This window comes from Anoplolepis gracilipes, chromosome 12 (assembly GCF_047496725.1).
Source record: "Anoplolepis gracilipes chromosome 12, ASM4749672v1, whole genome shotgun sequence".
Lineage (NCBI taxonomy): Eukaryota > Metazoa > Arthropoda > Insecta > Hymenoptera > Formicidae > Anoplolepis > Anoplolepis gracilipes.
Genome location: NC_132981.1, coordinates 1,200,527 through 1,221,167, shown reverse-complemented (window position 1 = coordinate 1,221,167; position 20,641 = coordinate 1,200,527). Strand labels below are relative to the sequence as shown.

At 24.2% G+C, this 20,641-nt stretch overlaps 1 protein-coding gene across 7 annotated transcripts in view; it reads right to left on the bottom strand.

Annotated features, from left to right (window-relative positions):
- The window catches only part of LOC140671524 (G protein-activated inward rectifier potassium channel 3), a 29,225-nt gene extending 11,392 nt beyond the window's left edge, over positions 1-17,833 (bottom strand). For 3 of the 7 annotated variants that reach the window (XM_072902842.1, XM_072902841.1, XM_072902845.1), the window contains exons 1-6: positions 8,756-9,059; positions 4,333-4,447; positions 3,349-3,581; positions 1,578-1,851; positions 782-974; positions 474-698 (exon numbers count right to left, since the gene is read on the bottom strand). In XM_072902842.1, coding sequence (XP_072758943.1) covers positions 474-698; positions 782-974; positions 1,578-1,851; positions 3,349-3,581; positions 4,333-4,447; positions 8,756-8,925 — 1,210 coding nt within the window. In that variant the 5' untranslated portion in view covers positions 8,926-9,059. Of the gene's footprint in view, positions 1-473; positions 699-781; positions 975-1,577; positions 1,852-3,348; positions 3,582-4,332; positions 4,448-6,291; positions 7,243-8,755; positions 9,060-14,683; positions 15,751-15,771; positions 16,091-17,460 lie in introns of those variants that run through there. The other 4 variants (XM_072902843.1, XM_072902844.1, XM_072902846.1 and 1 more) reach the window with 4 other exon arrangements.
- Positions 17,834-20,641: the final 2,808 nt, after the last annotated feature.

The following is a 20,641-nucleotide window of genomic DNA, read 5'->3' as shown; positions in this document are numbered from 1 at the left end:
GTTTTATTACTATTAATTTTCTTTTATTTTATTTTTTAATTTTTTTAGAGATTTAACTAAACAGTCCAGCGAATATCTGTAGTCAATAAGAATTACTATAATAATAATTATAAAATAAAAAATAAAATAAAATATTTATATATAAATATAAATATTTTATTCTTAATAATAATAAATAAAATAAAATACACATTTAATGCATTTATATTTTAATAATAAAAAATTGAAATTGATATTTTGCAAATTATAGCAATAAAATTAAATTATTATTAATGGAAACACATTATATGATAAAAAGCTGAAACAATTCCTCAGTTTTACATATATATATATATACATAAATAACATTCATTTTTAATCAAAATTTTTTTAATTTACATTAAAAATAGAGATAATAAAAAAAGAGAGAAATAAAAAATATAATTTAATAATAATAATATAATTCAATAATAAAAAAAATAATAAATTCTTACCAGCTTTTGTATTGCGACGTATTGCTCGAATACGATCGAGATCGGCGGCAGAGCAAAGTGGAGTGTCCACCTCGTAAGTGTTATTAAAAAGACTATAATTGACTTCGTATTCGCCGGTGTCTTTGCGAAAAGAAATCATAGATTGGAATCTGTGACCCCACAGAATTTCTGATGGCAAATACGAGCTTCTCGCTTGCGTTGTCATGCCGGTAGATTCAATCACTCCTGTCGATATTATATTAATTATCATATTAAATATTTAAATTATTGTTCCAATTTGTGTCAATAAAATATGACATTTTTACAACCTTCCAATATCACGACGATCTCAAACCGTTCTTGTAACATATCACTGGCTGATATCCTATAAAGTGGCGAATGTCGATCAATCTTGTGAACAATCGTGGTAGGCCATATAAAAAAGATCTTGTCCTCCTCCCCGTCATCTCCCACCTTTAATTCAGTCTGGAAGAACGGTAATAATTCACCTTCCCTGGTAATCTGAAACATATTCAAATCTATCATCTAAAAAAAATTCAAAATAATGACAAATCAATTTTCAATAATCAAAATATAAAGATATTAAATATCTGAAAAAAATCAGAATTTTGAAAAAAAGCTTTTTTTTCAAGAATTCGCATTTTATGAAAAAAAATTTTGTATTTTTTTCTATTTATGTCCTTAAGGGGATACGGAAGTACCGACCGAGTTCTAACCTAACAAAACAATATATTTACTTAATATAAAAGTTGCAATTTATATACATAAAATAAAATAGGTTTTCCCCTCTCAGAATTGCATGAAAGAATATTTGTGAACTTTTAGAAATGAGCTTAGAAGCCTAGAAAAAAAGTATTCCTTTAAAAACAAACGTTGTGCAGCACATTTGTTTTTAAAGGAATACTTTTTTTCTAGGCTTCTAAGCTCATTTCTAAAAGTTCACAAATATTCTTTCATGCAATTCTGAGAGGGGAAAACCTATTTTATTTTATGTATATAAATTGCAACTTTTATATTAAGTAAATATATTGTTTTGTTAGGTTAGAACTCGGTCGATACTTCAGTATCCCCTTAAAATTAGTACACATACAATGATAGTTCTACCTTTCTCTTGATCATCTGGGCACGTACGTGAGCTTCGATGATGTGACTCTTGCGCATGTCACCGACGCGAAACATCAGACAAGGCTGGCCGTCTCGTTGACAGATGACAGCATTGCGCGAGAAGAGCAATGTTTGTGTGCGCTTCTTAGGACGCGATAACTTGGCGAACACAATGCCGACCATAAACGCCTGCAGAATCACTCCAGTCATTGATTGGATGCATAATGTGAAAATTGCTTCAGGACACTCGTCCGTTGTATGCTTCGCCCCATATCTAAATATATATGTCACACCTTTCTTTAAAAACTTATATATAATAATGGTAACATACATTACGCAAAAAAATTAAAAGGCCACTTTCTCCTATATAAAAAAGACCAATTTTCAAGTAATTGCAACTTCCTTAAAAATAATCGAAATAAGATCAATAAAACAACGTTTTAAAGCTTGAAGTATCTAGTTTTAGAATCTTTAAATGAATTTCCATTCTTTCTATTTGTTACAAAATAACATTGTAAAAAAAACGACGTCCGTCGATTGAACAAATTTTTCAAAAGTTTGTCCAAGAATACCGAATTAAAAAAAATTCCAGCATGATTTCATTAATTGTATATTAAAGAGCAGAGTCTTAGATTTAATTTCTTTTTTTAACAAATGTTCTATGATTTTTTTTCGCCGAGATATTCATTATTAAAGCAAAATCGAGCTATTGACTTTGAACGCTTATAACTAGTGAAATAATGATCCTACAATAATCAATGGGAAACCAATTTAAAGAGAAAAGTTAGCACTTTAAAATGCTCCGATTGTTTTTGCAATCATTATTCATTTTTAAAGCCTAATTGTTACTTAAAAATCAAGTAAAAATTACACTTTTATTTTTTTTATTTAAATCAATGAAAGTTAACAAAAAAACGCTAAAATTTTCATGAACTCTACATCATTTACAAGTAAAAAACATTCCAGTTACTCATACAAAAAGCCGAAGTGTTAAGTTTTTCTCTGTACATTTCAAAACTTAAATTTAACATCCACTTAATGATAATAGTGCTAAATTTTTTTTTAATTCGGTATTCTTGGACAAACTTTTGAAAAATTTGCTCAATCAACAGACGTCGCTCTCTTACAATGTAATTTTGTAACAAATAGAAAGAATTAAAATTCACTTAAAGATTCTAAAACTAGAAACTTCAACCTTTGAAACGCTTTTTTATTAATCTTTTTCCGATTATTTTTAAGGAAGTTGCAACTACTTGAAAATTGGTTTTTTTATATAGAAGTAGACCTTTTTTTGCGTAGTGTATTAATCATTTTTACAAAAAGCAATATAAAACAAAAAAATCAAAGAAAAACGAAACAAAGAAGCAAAATAAAAATAAAAATAATAATAATAATTTATATATTAATTATAATTATAATAGTTATAATTATTAGAAAGTAATAAGTTATAATCAAATAGATAAGTAAGAGCCAGCGCAAAAACATAAAATAAATATATACAAATAAAGATTTATAATTATTAGTTCGCTTAAATCCTTCATACCGATTAATCGCAATTAAATCATATGAAATTTAGAGTTCGTCTACTCCTCTCGCTCTCTCAATCTCTGCAATTACTTTTTCCTTGACAAATGATGACGAATGAGCTTTTTCGGTTACAATATATAACTATGACAAACTTATATAATTTTTTATAATTATATGCCAAGTTTTTATATATTATACTTTATAATCTTAATCATTTTATCTAACTTAGATATATATAATTTACCCGATTGTATGCTGTGTCTCAACAGAAAAGAGGAAGCAACTAGTGAAACTGCGTATATCCTCGACACAGGGAATAAAAGTATGATTATTATAATTATTGAAATCAAGATCGCCATGACTGTACGCGATTAACCACCATATGAGCGCAAACCCCAGCCAAGATAACAGGAAGTTCATGGAAAACACTAAGAGCGTCCATCGCCATTGCGCATCTACTAGCGTTGTAAAAATATCCTGCAAAAACGAAACAATTTAAGTGTAATTTTTGTTATATTGATTTTTTTTAATAGTATTATAAAGAATTTTAAAAATAAGAAATAATAATAAAAATAATAATATAATAAAAAATATTTATTGTACTACATTTATCATTTTAAGTAATCGTTCTAATTTTTCAATGTTATCATTTCTTCATTTTCTAATTTTAATCACACTTATTACTTTGATCATAAGCAATAATTGTATTGTTAAATACTAAAAGAAATTATCAATAGTAATCGACGTAAAGTTAACTTTTGTCTGAAAGGTAGAAGAAAAGTAATAGAAAACAATGATAAATATTTTGATTAAAATATATTCCATGAATCTTTTTGTATTAATGGAAAAAAATTTAACAAAAAAATCATCATTATTTTTCGCGTACTTAACAAATAAATTAACTGTAATGAAAATAATTTAAAAAATTTAAGAAAATTAATACAACTTATAACATACATTTCTCTATACTCTTTATATTTATATTTTCCTTTTCTTAATTTTTTTGATGATAATTATAATATATATATATATGTATATATATTATAGAGAAAAGTATGTTATAAGTCGTATTAATTTTCTTAAATTTTTTTTATTATTTTACAAAGTGTGTATGTAAGATAATCAATCATTTATATATATAAATGATTGATTATCTTACATATTTTACAATTTTATATTTTCTGTTTCTTAATTTCTTTGACGAGCCAATATTACAATAAAAATTTACTTGAAGATACCGTCGACGTCGTTTGGCGACATTTCCTTGCACAACATTACAGTCACCGTGTTTAAAAACAACTCTTTTTCGAACTCTTCTGGAGCTAAATCTGGCTTGACGATACCTTGAAAAGAAAAATTGAAAATCAATTTTCTTCCAAGCCACATTTAACCTTTAATTATCTGAGTTAGAACTAAAAATAGGCGATGCATTTTAATTATAAATGACCAAAAATTATTTGTAATATTTTAAATAAATTTTAGTCAAATTGACGTCCCTCTGTTCATAATCTGTCACATAATTTCATCGTTTTGCAAAAGTCCATAAATCAAAAACTTCTTTTTGAAAATTTAATGCCACAGTTTTCAGTGACGGTATAAGTGCCTATGGAACAATTTCACCTTTTTGAATTATGGAAAATTACGTTATCTCAATCCATGTTTATTGCTGGATATAACTAATAATTTATATATATTAAAAAATATCAAATAATTTTCTTTTAATGTATATAATGTATATAATATATTAATAAATAATATAATAAAATAAAATATTAATAAATATTAATAAATATTAATAAATTAAGTGCACTAAATAATATAATAAATATAACAATAATAAATGTAATAATATAATGAATATAATAATATAATATAATATAATAAAAATAATGTGTGTATCACAAATATATATATAATTATTAACTATTATATAACAAATAAAATAATAAAAGTATTAATAAAATACAGTAAATAAATAAATAATTTGAAACACAAATAAATACATAAATATATGAGATAAATCAAAATTGCAAATTTTAGCATAATAATTATTTCCTGCAAGCAGCGTAAAGTGCAAATGGATAAGTATGTCTCAGTGACATTCGCAAACGCCAAAAAGCGCGTAGTATAAAGTTGTCGTCGATCTATTTGCGTCACAGGTCAATATGTCAGGGTTGAGAGCCGTGCGAAATCACGCAAATTTAGAACGTCGTTTGCCAGACGACGTTGTTTGATTTGAAACTAGACGACAGCCGATTAATCCGAGATCGAGTTTCACAAGAGATAATGTAATCATAGAACCAGTCCTCCAATAATTTTACATTATTCTATGTAAAATATGTAAAATACAAATGTGTTACTATATCGCATGAAAAAAATGGGACGAGTGTAAATACTTTTATATTTTTACATCTTATTTCTAATAAAAAAATGTTATAACTAATTAAGTAAATTATCTTTTTAATATTTAATATTTAATAAATAAATTATATTCTTAATTAAATAAATAATTTTTTTTTAATTAATAATGTTGAAATTTGCATGTTTGTATAACAATGATCTCTCTTGGAAAAAAATGTACTAAATGTCAAAAACAATTCGTAATAGAAACATGAATTTGAAGTTGAATTAAATTTGTCTGATGTGATCTTCCAGTGGAAATAGTTTCCGCGCTTATGTCATTAAGTTTATTGCTGTAGTTACCATAATCGCGAACACTTTCTCGTCTTGATACGTAGGCAGTTATTTCGAAATGAGAAATATTTCTCACACGCAGTCAAGTATTATCATAATAAAATAGACTATTTACGAAATCCGCTTATTCGACTAAAGTCACAGAATAATATTAGATTATTGCGTATAAAATGTTTTTGTACAGAACTTTTTGTAAACAAATTATAAAATGTTATATATATATGTATATATATATGTATATATATATATATATATATATATATATATATATATGTACATATATATATACACACACACACACAACAATATACACATATGTATATACAAGGTGTTTTAAGTTTTTTTGCCAAACTGTGCCAGTATATTTTACGACTAGAAATTTAAAAAAAATGTTATATAAATGTATTAGGCTTTATAAAATTATAACAAAAATAAAATGACAACGGACTTGTTTTTTTAATACGATGTTAAAATAGGTTGACGATCTATTTACCTAATCTGTTTAAATGTTGAAAATTATATTCTTTATATAAAAATAATCGTGGCATTTTAACACGTAGTTGTACAACTCACTTGATAGGTATCAAAACTAATAATAACAGAAGATTCTATGATCACCTTCGACGTTGTCAAGTCGTAAACACAACGACAACTTTTATCTAATCTTTGCATGATTTGTTTTTATTGCTCATACGGTAAATACAGTACCGTAAGAACAAGTCCGTTCAGTTTATTTTATTTTTGTTGTTAACTTTTTAATAAAGCATATATTTATGTAACATTTCTTCTTATTTCTCCTAAAACATATTGGCACAGCTTGGCAAGAAAAATTGGAACATCCTATATAATGTATATACAAGGTGTTCGGGTTAAATGGTCAAACTTGAAATATGTATTTAGAACTTTAAAACAAAAAAAATTTCTCTGGAAGTATGCTCGCAAACTTTGCTCAAGAAATATTAACTTCTTAAGTTTCAGAACTATAGGAATGAATAATGTCGAAATAATCTAGGTTTATCTTTTTTATCAAAAATTATTATAAATGTTTACAAAAACACCATCAGCCTGGAACATCACATTAAACGTCTCAGTTCCCTTCAGTCATTGAAATATTAAAGAGAATCCAAACTTATTCAGCAATCTTGTGTTCGAAAATCGCGCATTCATCGCGAACAGCATTAGCATTTTCATCATAAAACTCATACAAATATGTATATTATATCGACATATTTATTAATAGAATATACATATATACAAGGTATACTTGTATCAATTTACTTCATAAAAGCATTCAACGAATTAACAATTATTTTATACGAATGGAAAGAATTTTACTTACAATGCAACACAGTCTACCAATGACCTTCAATCTTCAAGACAAAAAAAAGAGATATTTCGACATTATTCATTCCTATTTGTAACTTAAGAAGTTAGTTTCTTGAACAAAGCGTTTGCTAGCACATTTTTTTATTTTGAAGTCCTAAATATATATACATACTTCAAGTTAGCCATTTAACTCAGGAACACACTATATTATTTAATATATTGTGTGTATATATATATATAAACATTACATATATACAAAAGTTGAAATAAATTTTATTCAATTTAAACATAATATAATAATTATAATTTAAATATAATAATATAACAATTATAATAATTCAAATATATTTTCAAGCTATTGTTCAATAATATTCAATATATTCAAATATATATATATAAACATTACATATTTTTAATAATACATACTTTTTATGTAAAGGAAGAAAATTACTAAAATAATACACTTAAAATATATTTTATATAACATTTCTCATGTGATATTAATTTGTAATACGCAAAAGCTGGATAATGTAATTTAATGTTTAACACAATTACTATTATATATTATGTATGTTAAACACACTTATTATATGTATATTATTATATACTGTTATATACTATTATATATTATTGCTATTATAATGTGTGTTTAATTTTGCAGAAAACAAATTTATGTATTATAAACCTTTTTATGATGTCGTAAAAGATATATGCATTTAAGCAAGGAGTCTCCTAAATTGTATCAATTAATTTTCAAAATTGTACTTCTTTAGTAAATTTGAGAATAAAAATAATACAATAAAAAAATTATTTATTAATAAATTCATTAATATGTATAAACATATTTATACATATTAATGATCAACAAATAAAAATAAAACTTTGATATTCAATATGCTAATATATTATTTATTAATTATTTTATGTGGGATATTTTTTAATTTATTAATATGTGTAAAAACACAAGCTAATAAAAGCCGAATGCAAAAAAGACATATAAATATAATAATTATTTTCAAAAAAATTAATTAATTAATTTTAAGTTTTACAATAACTGTACGTACATTGTACATTAAATAAATGTATAATCTACAATAAATATATTTTTACATGTATATATATATATATATATATATATATATATATATAATACATACATACATATAAAAATAGATTTATTTTATATTGTATATACAATATACAATAAATACAAGTTATTGTATTGTATATGCAATATACAATATACAATAAATTGTATTGTATATTGTATGTGTGTATATATATATATAATCGAAAATTTTATATATAGTATATATATATATATATATAATCGAAAATTTTATATATAGTATATATATATATATATATATATATATATATACTATATATAAAATTTTCGAAATACAATATTTTATACATAATAATATAATATTAAAAGACTTGATGCCCAACAATTAAAGTTTGTTAAAAAACATTACTTTAAATTTAAAAAATTACTAATAAACTAATCAAAATAACATTCTATATAAATTCTATATATATGATCAATAATCAAAAGATGTTGTAGAATCTATACAGTGTAAAATAGAAAGGAAAAGGTAAGAAAAAAATGGTCTGTCGAGGACGATTACTTGAGGAGTTCCTCGCGCCAGGCTGCTTCGTCGAAGGTCGTCGCTTTGACCATCATCATTGACACTCGCGACATTGTCCGTCGTAATTCCGATAGCTTGTTCCTTTCGCCCAAATGACGAATTCCCTCAATATCCGACGCGCGTCGTCGCGTCAACTTTGTCACTTCCATTTTTCACGATCAGCACAAGGTCATTAAATATCCATGTGAAATCATTTAAGATAACACAGACACAGACTTTTTATTTTAAAAATAGATTATGATTCATTCATAGCCGATGAATTTAATTGATAAAATAAAACTTTCTGTAATTTATTCTGTATTTTATACAAAAAATTATATATAATTATATCAAAAATATATAATAATTTATACAAAAGTTGAAATAAATTTTATTCAATTTAAACATAATATAATAATTATAATTTAAATATAATAATATAATAATTATAATAATTTAAATATATTTTCAAGCTATTGTTCAATAATATTCAATATATTCAATTATATTCTATAATAATAATAATAATAATGTCCTTTACAACTCGCAATATTATTATAATTTTAATTTAATTTGTGAAACCAAATTTTACTAAAAATGTCATCAACAAGGCATTAAAAAGATTTTAAATTAATAAAAATAACAAAAATAGAATAGAAGTAAATATAAAAAAAAGTAAATACAAAAGAACTTTGTGCAAATTAAATTTTAGAAAAGAAATAAATGACAAAATCAATATTGTCCAATTAATTTTAAATGGCCTTCAAACAAATTATTTACTTCAAGTACTTTAAAGAAATTTTAATTTAAGATTTTGAGTTTATTTTTTAAATAAGTTTGTAACTTTTATTTTCATGGAGGATCGAGTTCAGATTGTTTACAGAATCTGTATTAAAAAAATTAAAGTTATAAGATTATGAAACAATCTATGCATGTATTATAATACAAATACACTTTTGACTACACAAACACAAAAATTCAGATTTTCGATTGAATTGATTTTTTATTTCCTCGCAATTTTACAACTAAATTGATCACTGTAAATGGACACTAATTAATTACTTGTTAAGTAACCAAGGTTGACTGAACACTACAAATGCAATGTCGACTCTTGGCGGACAGAATGGTTTCTCTTTGTCTTTGGCACGACTCACTGAATTCGTTGAACTGTCACGAAGAGGGGAGTTATCAACACTAAATTTTCTCTCTTGAATATTATAATATTTGCAAAAGTAACATTATTTTTTGACGATATGTACAATCAAAAAATTTATAAAAAATAATAGAAATATTAAATCTAGCAATATAGGATAAACTAGGGTATGACGGTCATAGGCTATAATTTTTTCAATAATTATTACATAGTGCGCTTTTTTAGTCATTATGAAAGATAATAATAAATACATTACAGTAGTTTATGTGCATATGTATTGTTCGAAATAACGATATTGTGAATCTTATATCATATTTTTACTTTTGACTACCTGCAAAGTTTTTCATTTGTCCACTAAAAACTGTTGTAACGTCGAATAAATTACAGTTAAGCTGTCGTAATCGACGTTAGACATATAATAAAGATATGTAAATTGTTATATAACCTATAATTTTTATTTTCTTTTTCACTATTTTTTTATAAATATTATGGCCATCTTTCTGTCACTATGGTCATCTTTTCCTTAAAAGTTGGGTAAGATGGCTAATGCTTATGTTGTACTATTTTGATAATATAAAATTTCTATTAAATATTTTCCTTTTAATTTCGATAATATTACGTAATTTAAGCGTCAGTGAAGATAATATGTCAAACATTATTAAAAAATAACAAAAATAAAAGTATATTTTTTGCATTTTAACAAACTATGGCCATCTTACCCGAGCTTATGCTAATAATTTTATTGTGCAATGATGCTACTTTTAATTTGGTAACAAAATCAAATGAACCCATAATAAATATATATGTAATTTCTTTTTACTAAAAAATATATGTCTAGAATACATTATGCACACATACAAATGCATACATTAAATAGTAGTAGAAGTATTTTTCAGTGAAAAAAGTCACACGTAAGCGCAATAATATTCTGCACAGAAACTGACAATCTTTTTATGTAAAAAATAGAAATTTAAGTGTAATAATTAGATGAAAAATGTACATCAGTTAGTTTAAATAATTATAATACAAATAATTATCATACATTTTTTCTTTTTTTCAATGAAATGAGTGTTTATATGTATTTTCGTTTTATATTTTCAGCTAATTAATATCTATCATTCATCTAAATATTTATACATAAATTTCTGTTTTCTTCACATTATATTTTTTCAATTTCTATTTTTTACCGTTTCTTTTTTTTTAAATAATAACACTAAATCTTTATTTTTAAGTTTACTTGTTAAAAACGTATGCAAGATTTCGTTTATTTCAATATTTTACAGTATACTTATAAACAATATTGTTGTACGAAAAAAAATTCAAAAGCTCTTCTTTTCTTTAAAAAAAATCCTCCTCTTTTATATAAAACTATCTATCTATTCTATTTAAATTATTCTATTATCTAATCTATTTAAAGAATAAGGCTTCTATTTTAATCGAGAAAAAAAAGATTTCCAGTAATAATTGACGATGAAATAACACCCCACTGTGCCGCTATTTTTGAAGTCTCATAAAAGCGCGTATTGTGATCTAAATTTTACATCGTTCTGTCTATTTTTAAATGTTGCTATTAGTAAATACCTAACGTCGAGCACACGTAATGTGTTTTACAAACACTTAAAATTGCCGCTATATAAAATTGCTTGATTTTAATCAACGTTAGATATGAACATAGAATCTTTCTGATACTCTTCAACATTTTATAAATTTCTTGATAATTATTTTATGCTTTCTTGACGATCATGATAAGATGCCATACATTATTGCTTTCTATTGCGAAAAATTGCCTTAAGGCAAATACATTTTAAACGATTAGTGTGACGACATTACTGCACGCGGAAACGATAAGCTTTTTCCTATCGGCTTATTAGCTTATGCAATGCATGCATATTTGCACAAGGTTGTGACTATTGCTGTGAAGACACACATGATATTAACATTGATATTGATAAAAAAGTCAGTTTATGCTTAACCAAGAGTTAAATTGTGTGCAACAAATATTATATAAATTAAATTTTTATATTGTAATGTTATTTCATAAGAGAAATATATTTTTTAATTATTTTTTAATTATTGTTTATTATCTGTATATTCAAATTACGAGACACTTTAATACACAATACACAAATAAAATTATTAAAATCATAATATAAATTACAAAATACCTATAAGATCATGCATTATTTCCATATATCATAAAATTATTATAAAAAAGTAAATAGATCTTAATATTAAATTAAAATTAAAATTAAAATAAATAAATAAAATAAATTAAAATAAATAAATTAAAATTAAATAAAATAAAAGATATTAAATAAAAATAAAAATATTGTAATATTGAATAAAAGTTAATATTAAATCGTACATAAGTGCGTGTACTATTACATAAAAACATTACAATTTTTTATATAAATATTATTAATTCTTAATATTAATATTATAAAAAGAAAGAAACAAAAAGAGAAAAAGTTTCTATGTTAAAACTGAAAATTAAAATGCAATAATATCTCATTAATAGAAAAGTGCTTGCAATTGATTATTTTCTATTTATGAAGCAATGAACTTATTTATTTTCCAATAACTTTCTTGGTGATAAATCTTTCTAACAGCTCATTGAGATAAAAATGAAATGAAAATAAGAACAAATAAAAAGATTGAGAACAAATTACGAAGAATAAGACAATCATTTTTGGTATCAAAGTTAGAAAGCTACCAGATATTAACAGATACGAGATATAAAATTGCTTTTAATTTATATTATACTTAATTCTCAAGTCGTGTTTAATAATGTAAAATTGACTTTCTCTAATCAAATACTTCAGAAATCAGTATAATGTGATGTCATAAACACAAAATGCAACCTATATACCCTAACAGCACACATGTTCAAAAGATGTTTAGAAGAGAGTAGAATATTAAAACATGTTTTAATATCCTATGAATCTTTTATAAACATCTTTTAAACATGTGTGCTGTTAGGGATCAAATTTGCTAAAAAAAAATAACTAAAAAGCATCTAGAAATAAATATATTTAGTACTTATATTTAAAATATATATTAGGGATTTAACATTTTTACAGATTGTTTATATATATTTTCAGAGACTTATAAAAAATCCGGATTCGATTCATGGAAGCGATTAAAGTTTTAAGGAAATTTTTACAACAAATTTATCCGCGGAAAACGTGTAACGCATTGATTCAAGTGAATAAAAAGGAATAAAAAATAAATAGAAGGAATTGTGAAAATTATTTTAAAATTTGCAAAAGTGTAACTTAGACATAAAAAAATTAATTTGATTAAACAATTTTGTTTATCAAATACTGAATATTCAAAAAAAATTATATATATATATTAATATAATTCAACAAATTATAACAATAAATTATTAAATTTATCAATAAAATAATTGAAAATTTTCTATATTTTGATTATTCAATCTTTTATTTCAATGCCAAAAATTAAAATTCTTATTATAATTCAAAAAATTCGAAACCTCTCCTAAAAAAGCAACAGACATTCAAAAAAATACATTTCTACACTCTAGCTATAAATGAATGGTAAAACTCTGTGCAATTTTTATTACTCAAAATATATGAAGAAACCATATACATATTTGTAAAAAATTTCAGCTATATTTTTTCCTATAACTGTACATACAAAACATCCTTAACCACTAGTTGCTTGAAACCATACATTATAATTATTTAATTTCTCTCCTTCTCTTCTATTTTTTTTTATCTTCTATACAGTGATTATAGGTATACTAAAGTTTCAATTACATATAATTTTACTTTATTAATAATAATAAAAAAACTTTAATAATACTGATATCTAATAATAAAAAACCTAACCTAATAATAAAAAAATTGTAAGAAAATATATGTATATTAATAAATAATATTGAGTAACACTATTTAACAAAATTAAACCTTTTTTTTAAATACAAACAATAAAAATATTAAAAGACACACACACATACACACACACACACAAAGGAATCAGGGCCCCGCGTCAACATTATTTATTCTGGGTGACAAGAGGAAGAATCAAACGTTTTAACTATTAGAACCCAGTTTTTTCATAAAATCTTATTTTGGTTTAAAACTTTGTACATATTTTATATAAAGTACAAGTCTCAAGCTTTATTTTGAGTCATAACTCAAAAACATATAGCACGAAAGTTATTAATAATGCAAAAGTAACAAAATCACCCTTTTATTTAATTTGACAATGAACATAATTCATTTTTTTCAAAAAAATCTTTTGACAATGGTATTTTTAAATATCAAGTACAAGTCTCAAGTTTTATTTTGAGCTGTCATAGTTATATATAACACGTCGCAATAAGAAGTTATAACTGATGAGAAACTATCAAAATTGCTATTTTTAACACATTTAACTTTTTCTCAAAATCCTAATCCGTGCTAAGGTATTTTTATGGATGAATTTGAATTCAGCATAAAAAAATTTTCAAGAGATGATAGGTTTTATGCTAGTACCAAAAATCTTGTCGAACACTGGAATTTAACTTATGTAAACAAATGAGCCGTTTATTTTCTCATTACATAAGTAATGAGAAGAACTCATTTGGACACAATACAATTGGACACAACCATTCATATCGACCGGTGTCTAGGGTAACCAGCACTATTGACCAATCAAAGAGCCTTATTTTAAATTGACCATTAAGCATTGCGTCCAATTAATATACACCCTAAGTAATAATTGTATATAATATTTGTAAGAAAAAATTTTTATTATCATGTACTTACAATGTCGTCAAACAATGGAAAGGAAACATTATCGCTATTATTAATTAATATCTGATTGTTTAATGACGTACTTTAAGTTCTAAACAGTACAACAGTAACCAACTTACTGACAAACACGTTGCTACTTCATTCGGAAAATTTTTGCGATAAGTGAAAACAAATTCGACTTATAATAGCGCGGTCATTATGATTATTACTTTACCATAATACAATATAATTGCTAGCGTGATGATTATCAATATCAGTCGATTTATAAAAAAAAAAGTAAAAAATTAAAATAAAATATGGGTTAGGTTAGTTTTTTGAGGTTGAAGTGCAGGGGGAGGGGCAGAGCCCCTCTCCCCCACTTATATTTATCATATTTTACGCAAAATGAGATCAAAATTATTAACATGTTTCATTATTAAAATAATATTGATTATACCTTCTTTTTAATTAATAATGAGCGCTAATTAAACTCTTCACATTACTCAGGATGATCTTGATAACATATATCAAAATTTTTATTGAAATTGGGAGATAGTCCGTATAAGTACATAATTATCAAATATTCTTTTTACAATATTTCAAAATTGCGTATCTTAGGAACCAAAAGAGACCGCCGCAAAATTCAAAGTATTACTTAGAAATGTACTTTCAACATATGTCAAGCTCAAGGTTATCGGCGAGGTGTCCGCTAATGTAAACATTTACTCTATATAATAAAATCTTCATAACATTATTATAAGTCCCGCACGCGCGAAAAATAAAATAAAATATATAGGATGTCTCATTTTAATTTATTCGCCCTCTCAAAAAACTTTTTGTGAAGAACGTAAAGTGCTATAAATTTAATCTTGTGCCAAAGAGTCAAAATACATGTTTTTTCAAATAGAACCATCTTAATTTTTTTATATAAGTCGATTCTTTGCAATATTCTTCATATGACCATCTTATGTTCTCCTTCAAATCAAACAACTTTTGTTTAAAGCATTTTTTTCTATAATTAAAAATAGAAAAGTTTTTAAGGGTAAATTAAAATGAGACACTTCTGTATAATAAAATTAATCCTATTATTGAATTTAATTTCAAATTGTGGAATATCTCACCTTGTTAGCAGAGGACCCGACTCGCCCTTAAAACTAATCCTACTGCAAGCTCTCCTTTTAAACGTGCTCAAAATATCTTGCTTCTTCTGATTGACGGTTTCACCTGTCTCCTCTGCGGAATCTTCACCGCATAAATTTACGACGACTGCCGACATTGACATACGCACTAATAATTCGTTCAATAGTACAGTTATGGGATCTATGGTAGTCAAAGGTAGAGAGTTATCTTCATGGAGAACTCCTCTTCGATTTTCTCTTAATCCATTTAAATTAATGTCCCATTCTTAGAACATTAATTGATAATTGATAATTGATTGTTCTAAAATCGTACAGTTTGATAATTTAATTAGAATTTTTGTTCTTAAATAGATCTTTTTAAAAATTAATTAAGTTATTTTTAAAAAATCGATCATCTTTTTTAATAAAATAAGAATATTCTCTCGTTTTATTTTATGATATTTTTATTAAAAACTTATGAAAATTTAAAGATTTGTTTTCTGTTTAATAATTACAATATGAATTTGAGACTATTATCGGAAAATGACTATCAAGAAACAAAACTTGATACTAAAATGTAAAATTTTATATTTATACTTTGTATTTTCAAAAATGTTATATAATGATATAAATAAAAGAAATAAAATAAATAAATATAATAAAATGTTATTATAATAAACAAAAAAATAAATAAAATCATATGATTATTTTTTGTATTAGAATTTTAATATAGTCTAAATGATATGTAATTAAATATATAATTGTGTACTTTAAATTTCAATGATAAATATTCTAATGCGTTAGATATTTCTTAAATTGACATTGTGTTTTTTTCTAATTGAGTTTCTTGCATATGTTTTAAATAAACATATTAATTCGAAATGCAATTTATCAAAAATTTCAATATACAGGATGTTCGGAAATTAAACCGACAAACTTTCAGAGGTTGTCGAGAGCACCAAAAGGATCATATTTTGCAAATGAACCTAGGGTCGGAAACGTCGCTAGGTCAGGTCGAGATCATCTTGAATTTTTAAAATAAAACCGCCTAGTTTTCATCGCATATTTTTATAGCCCTCCTCGAAACCTTTTCAAAACATTATTATCTACTTTAGATCAGCCGTTTCAAAGTTATTCAGTTTTTCTTCCGACCTTTTTCGAACACTCTGTGTGCCATAGCGCTGTAACGACACGTTTCTGACCATAGGTTCATTTGCGAAAAATGATATTTTTGGTGCTCCCGACAACCTCTGAAAGTTTATCGGTTTAATTTCCGAACACCCTGCATATATAAAGTTTCGAAATAAGAAGTTTTTCACGCGTAAGATTTATTTGATTTGCCGTTGAATTAATGGTAGATTTATTTTATCATTCTGAGAAATTTCAAACACAAATACAAGAATTTGTAATACTTTATAGGATGTTTTTGCGAACATCATACTTGGATATTTTACTTGGAAATACCTGTTCGCGTGTATTTATATATGTACAATTTTCAATTTTGTACTTTAATTTTTTTATCTATTCTAACATGTGTATATGTGTATATGTTATAAGCTTATATATTATATAAAAATATTACATATATATATATATATATATATGTTTTTATTTATTTATTTTTATAATATCTTTTATTTACTTATTTATATTTCTCTTTATTTTTTTAATTAAAACTTTTATTCTTTCCACCTCTTAATTTTACATTGTATTTTTTTAGCATATATTATATACATATGTCCTTTTATAAACGTCGAATCATCATTTTACCAATCCGATTTTGTCACCATGTATTTTACGATCATTTATCACTTAAAACACAAGTTCATTGAACACGTCGCGGAAGATCATATTATCGGATCATCATATTTCATTATAACTGAGATTTTTTTTAACACTTCCAACATACAGTATACACGTGTAAATTCGCGAACTTTATCGAAAATCCACTAGAACTATTGATCTATAGTGTACGCAGAATCGACAGCCGTCATTTTGCGCGCTCGATCGAGACTCTGCCAAGATTGCGGCAAAGAGTGTGATCGCCACGAGAATCCGCCAAGCGAAAATAAATCGTATGAGTGCGCGTAGGCGAGCGTGAGCGTGAGCATGTACACGAACAAGACATGCACGTCATCGCGAAAGAAGGACGTGTTATGACGTGTGCGCAAAGCAGATAAAATTGTGGCGCGGTTTTATCAATTCTGATTTTGTAAATCGACTTAACAAAAGTCCGAAATTCTTATGTAAACATTTAAATTGGCAAGATTGTGTGTTGTTTTATAAAAAACACAACAATCTCTTTATTTATTTCTATTTTTGTTGCTATTCCTAGTGACGTGTATAATGACAATAGTTGAAAATTAGCGCGCGCGCAGTTAGAAGTTCAAAATATTGAAAACATAATCGGCAATTAGGGAATTATAATTCAGAAAATGAAAGTTAGCGCAATTGGAATTTGAAAATTGACAAGTATATATATATAAGAAAATTAGACCTATAGTTGTGTTGCCTGAGAAACCTGACTAATTAATTCACATTTTTTTGAAAATGTTGTTTTAATATTTTCTAATATTTTGTAATATAATTTATCTAAAAATAATTTGTAATAATTCATGCAGTCCAGTCTGTATTTATTGTATTAATATAATAAATAAACATATATATTTATTATAATTACTCTGTATGTTAATAAATACGCATGTGCGTACTCGCAATTACCAGACAGTATTTTTTTAATATATTTTTAATACTTATTGTTTATTAATTGTATATTGTACAATTAATATTAAATAATTAATATTGAATATTGTCATATAAAATAATATTTATTTAATGTTTATTAATTATTTATTTTACATGAAATAATTGTTTAAAATAGTAATTTAGAGAAAATATTTAGGTTTAACGTTTATTTAACATTTATTTGTTTAATGTTTATACATTTACATTCACATTATTTATTATTTGCAATAATAATTTTAAAAAATATTTATACAATATTTAATCTCTAGTTTACATTTATTTTAATTATATAAAATAATAATTTGTTAAAATACTTGAGCAACAATTATTTAACAATTATAAAATATATGTATTTAACATTATTATAGTATTTATTTTAAGTATTATTTATTTAATGAGAAATTTAATGATAAATATAATAATATTTTGGTACATTTTATGAACATTTTAACCATAATATTTTTAAAATAAATGTTATTTGATGTTAAATAAGTTGTATTATAAGTTGTAATGTTATTTAATGTTAAATATTTTATAACTGTTATATTTTATAATTTTCTCATAACATTTTACGTAAAAAGTTATGTATAAGGATATGATAGCCAAAAATTCAATACAAAATATTTTTTATACTTTAATTTGACATAATTTTACATAAAGTATGCAAAATATCCCGTAAAATATTCATTTTTTGATAATCTTATCTCGATATACTTTTATGCATAGAATAATGAGAGGAATTAGTTTGAAAAAATACATAGTTGTCTTTAAAAAAATATGAATTTGTAATGAGCAGTTACATAATTTTTCTTAAAGACAATTATATATCTTCTTTACATCAATTAATTCCTCTTATTATTCTATGCATATTGATGAGGTAAGAAAAAATAAATATTTTTATTATAGGTAGTTTATGTAAAGTTATATATATATATATATATATATATATATATATATAATATATATATATATAACTTTACATAAACTACCTATAATAAAAATATTTATTTTTTCTTACCTCATCAATATGCATAGAATAATAAGAGGAATTAATTGATGTAAAAAAGATATATAATTGTCTTTAAGAAAAATTATGTAACTGCTCATTACAAATTCATATTTTTTTAAAGACAACTATGTATTTTTTCAAACTATATGCTATATATAATATATATATATATATATATATATCGAATTAAAGTATAAATTATATTATCTCGTCCAATTTTTTACATCTTTTATACATTTTTAAGCAGAATATTGTCAGAAATTTATTTGTATAAAAAAATTGGAGATTTCATTTAAAAAAACTAAATTGCCAAATAACTTTTATTTTAAAAAATTTGTGCTATAATGCATATTTTCAGAGATATAAAAATTTATAATACTTTGAATGATTTACATATATATTAATATTATAATTATCAAAAAAAATCAGAAAATGACGTCGACATATATATTGACTTCATTTTGGATCACATGAGATCTAATTTAAGACGTCTTATTAGTTATTTTATGTCAAAAATTTTACCGTTATTAAAACGTCATTTTGCTATTTTGAAACATTAAAATAAACGTTTATCAAATATTAAAATAACATTTTCTCAAATATTACACTAAACATTTTTTAATGAATAAAAGAGGGCTTTCTCGTAAAAATTTATTATTTTTCTTTGATAAGTATTCAAAAATGAATAAAGTTTCATACATATAAAGTTTCAACAATATGAAAATTAAGTAATAATAAAATAGGCAACTAAGAGTCAACGTAGATCGAAAGCATAAAATAAAGATTTCCAATTAAATTAAAAGATTTATTAATTAATTATAGATTATAGATAAGATTTATTATTAATAATTTATACGTTCCGGTTTCTCTTCACACGCCTCCTTCAATAAAGTACGCAAATACAATAAAAAGCATTAATCGCTTACATCCCTCAAAACTCCATAAGTGATCTTTATTTCACGCTTTCTGTATTCGTTTTTACTTGCTAATTTTATTATTAATTATTACTTTGTAATATTTTGAACCTTATTTTCATTGTTAAAATATGGAAATAATTCTTTTAATTATTTCTCTCTCTCGCTCGCTCTCTCTCTCTCTCTCTCTCTCTCTCTCTCTCTC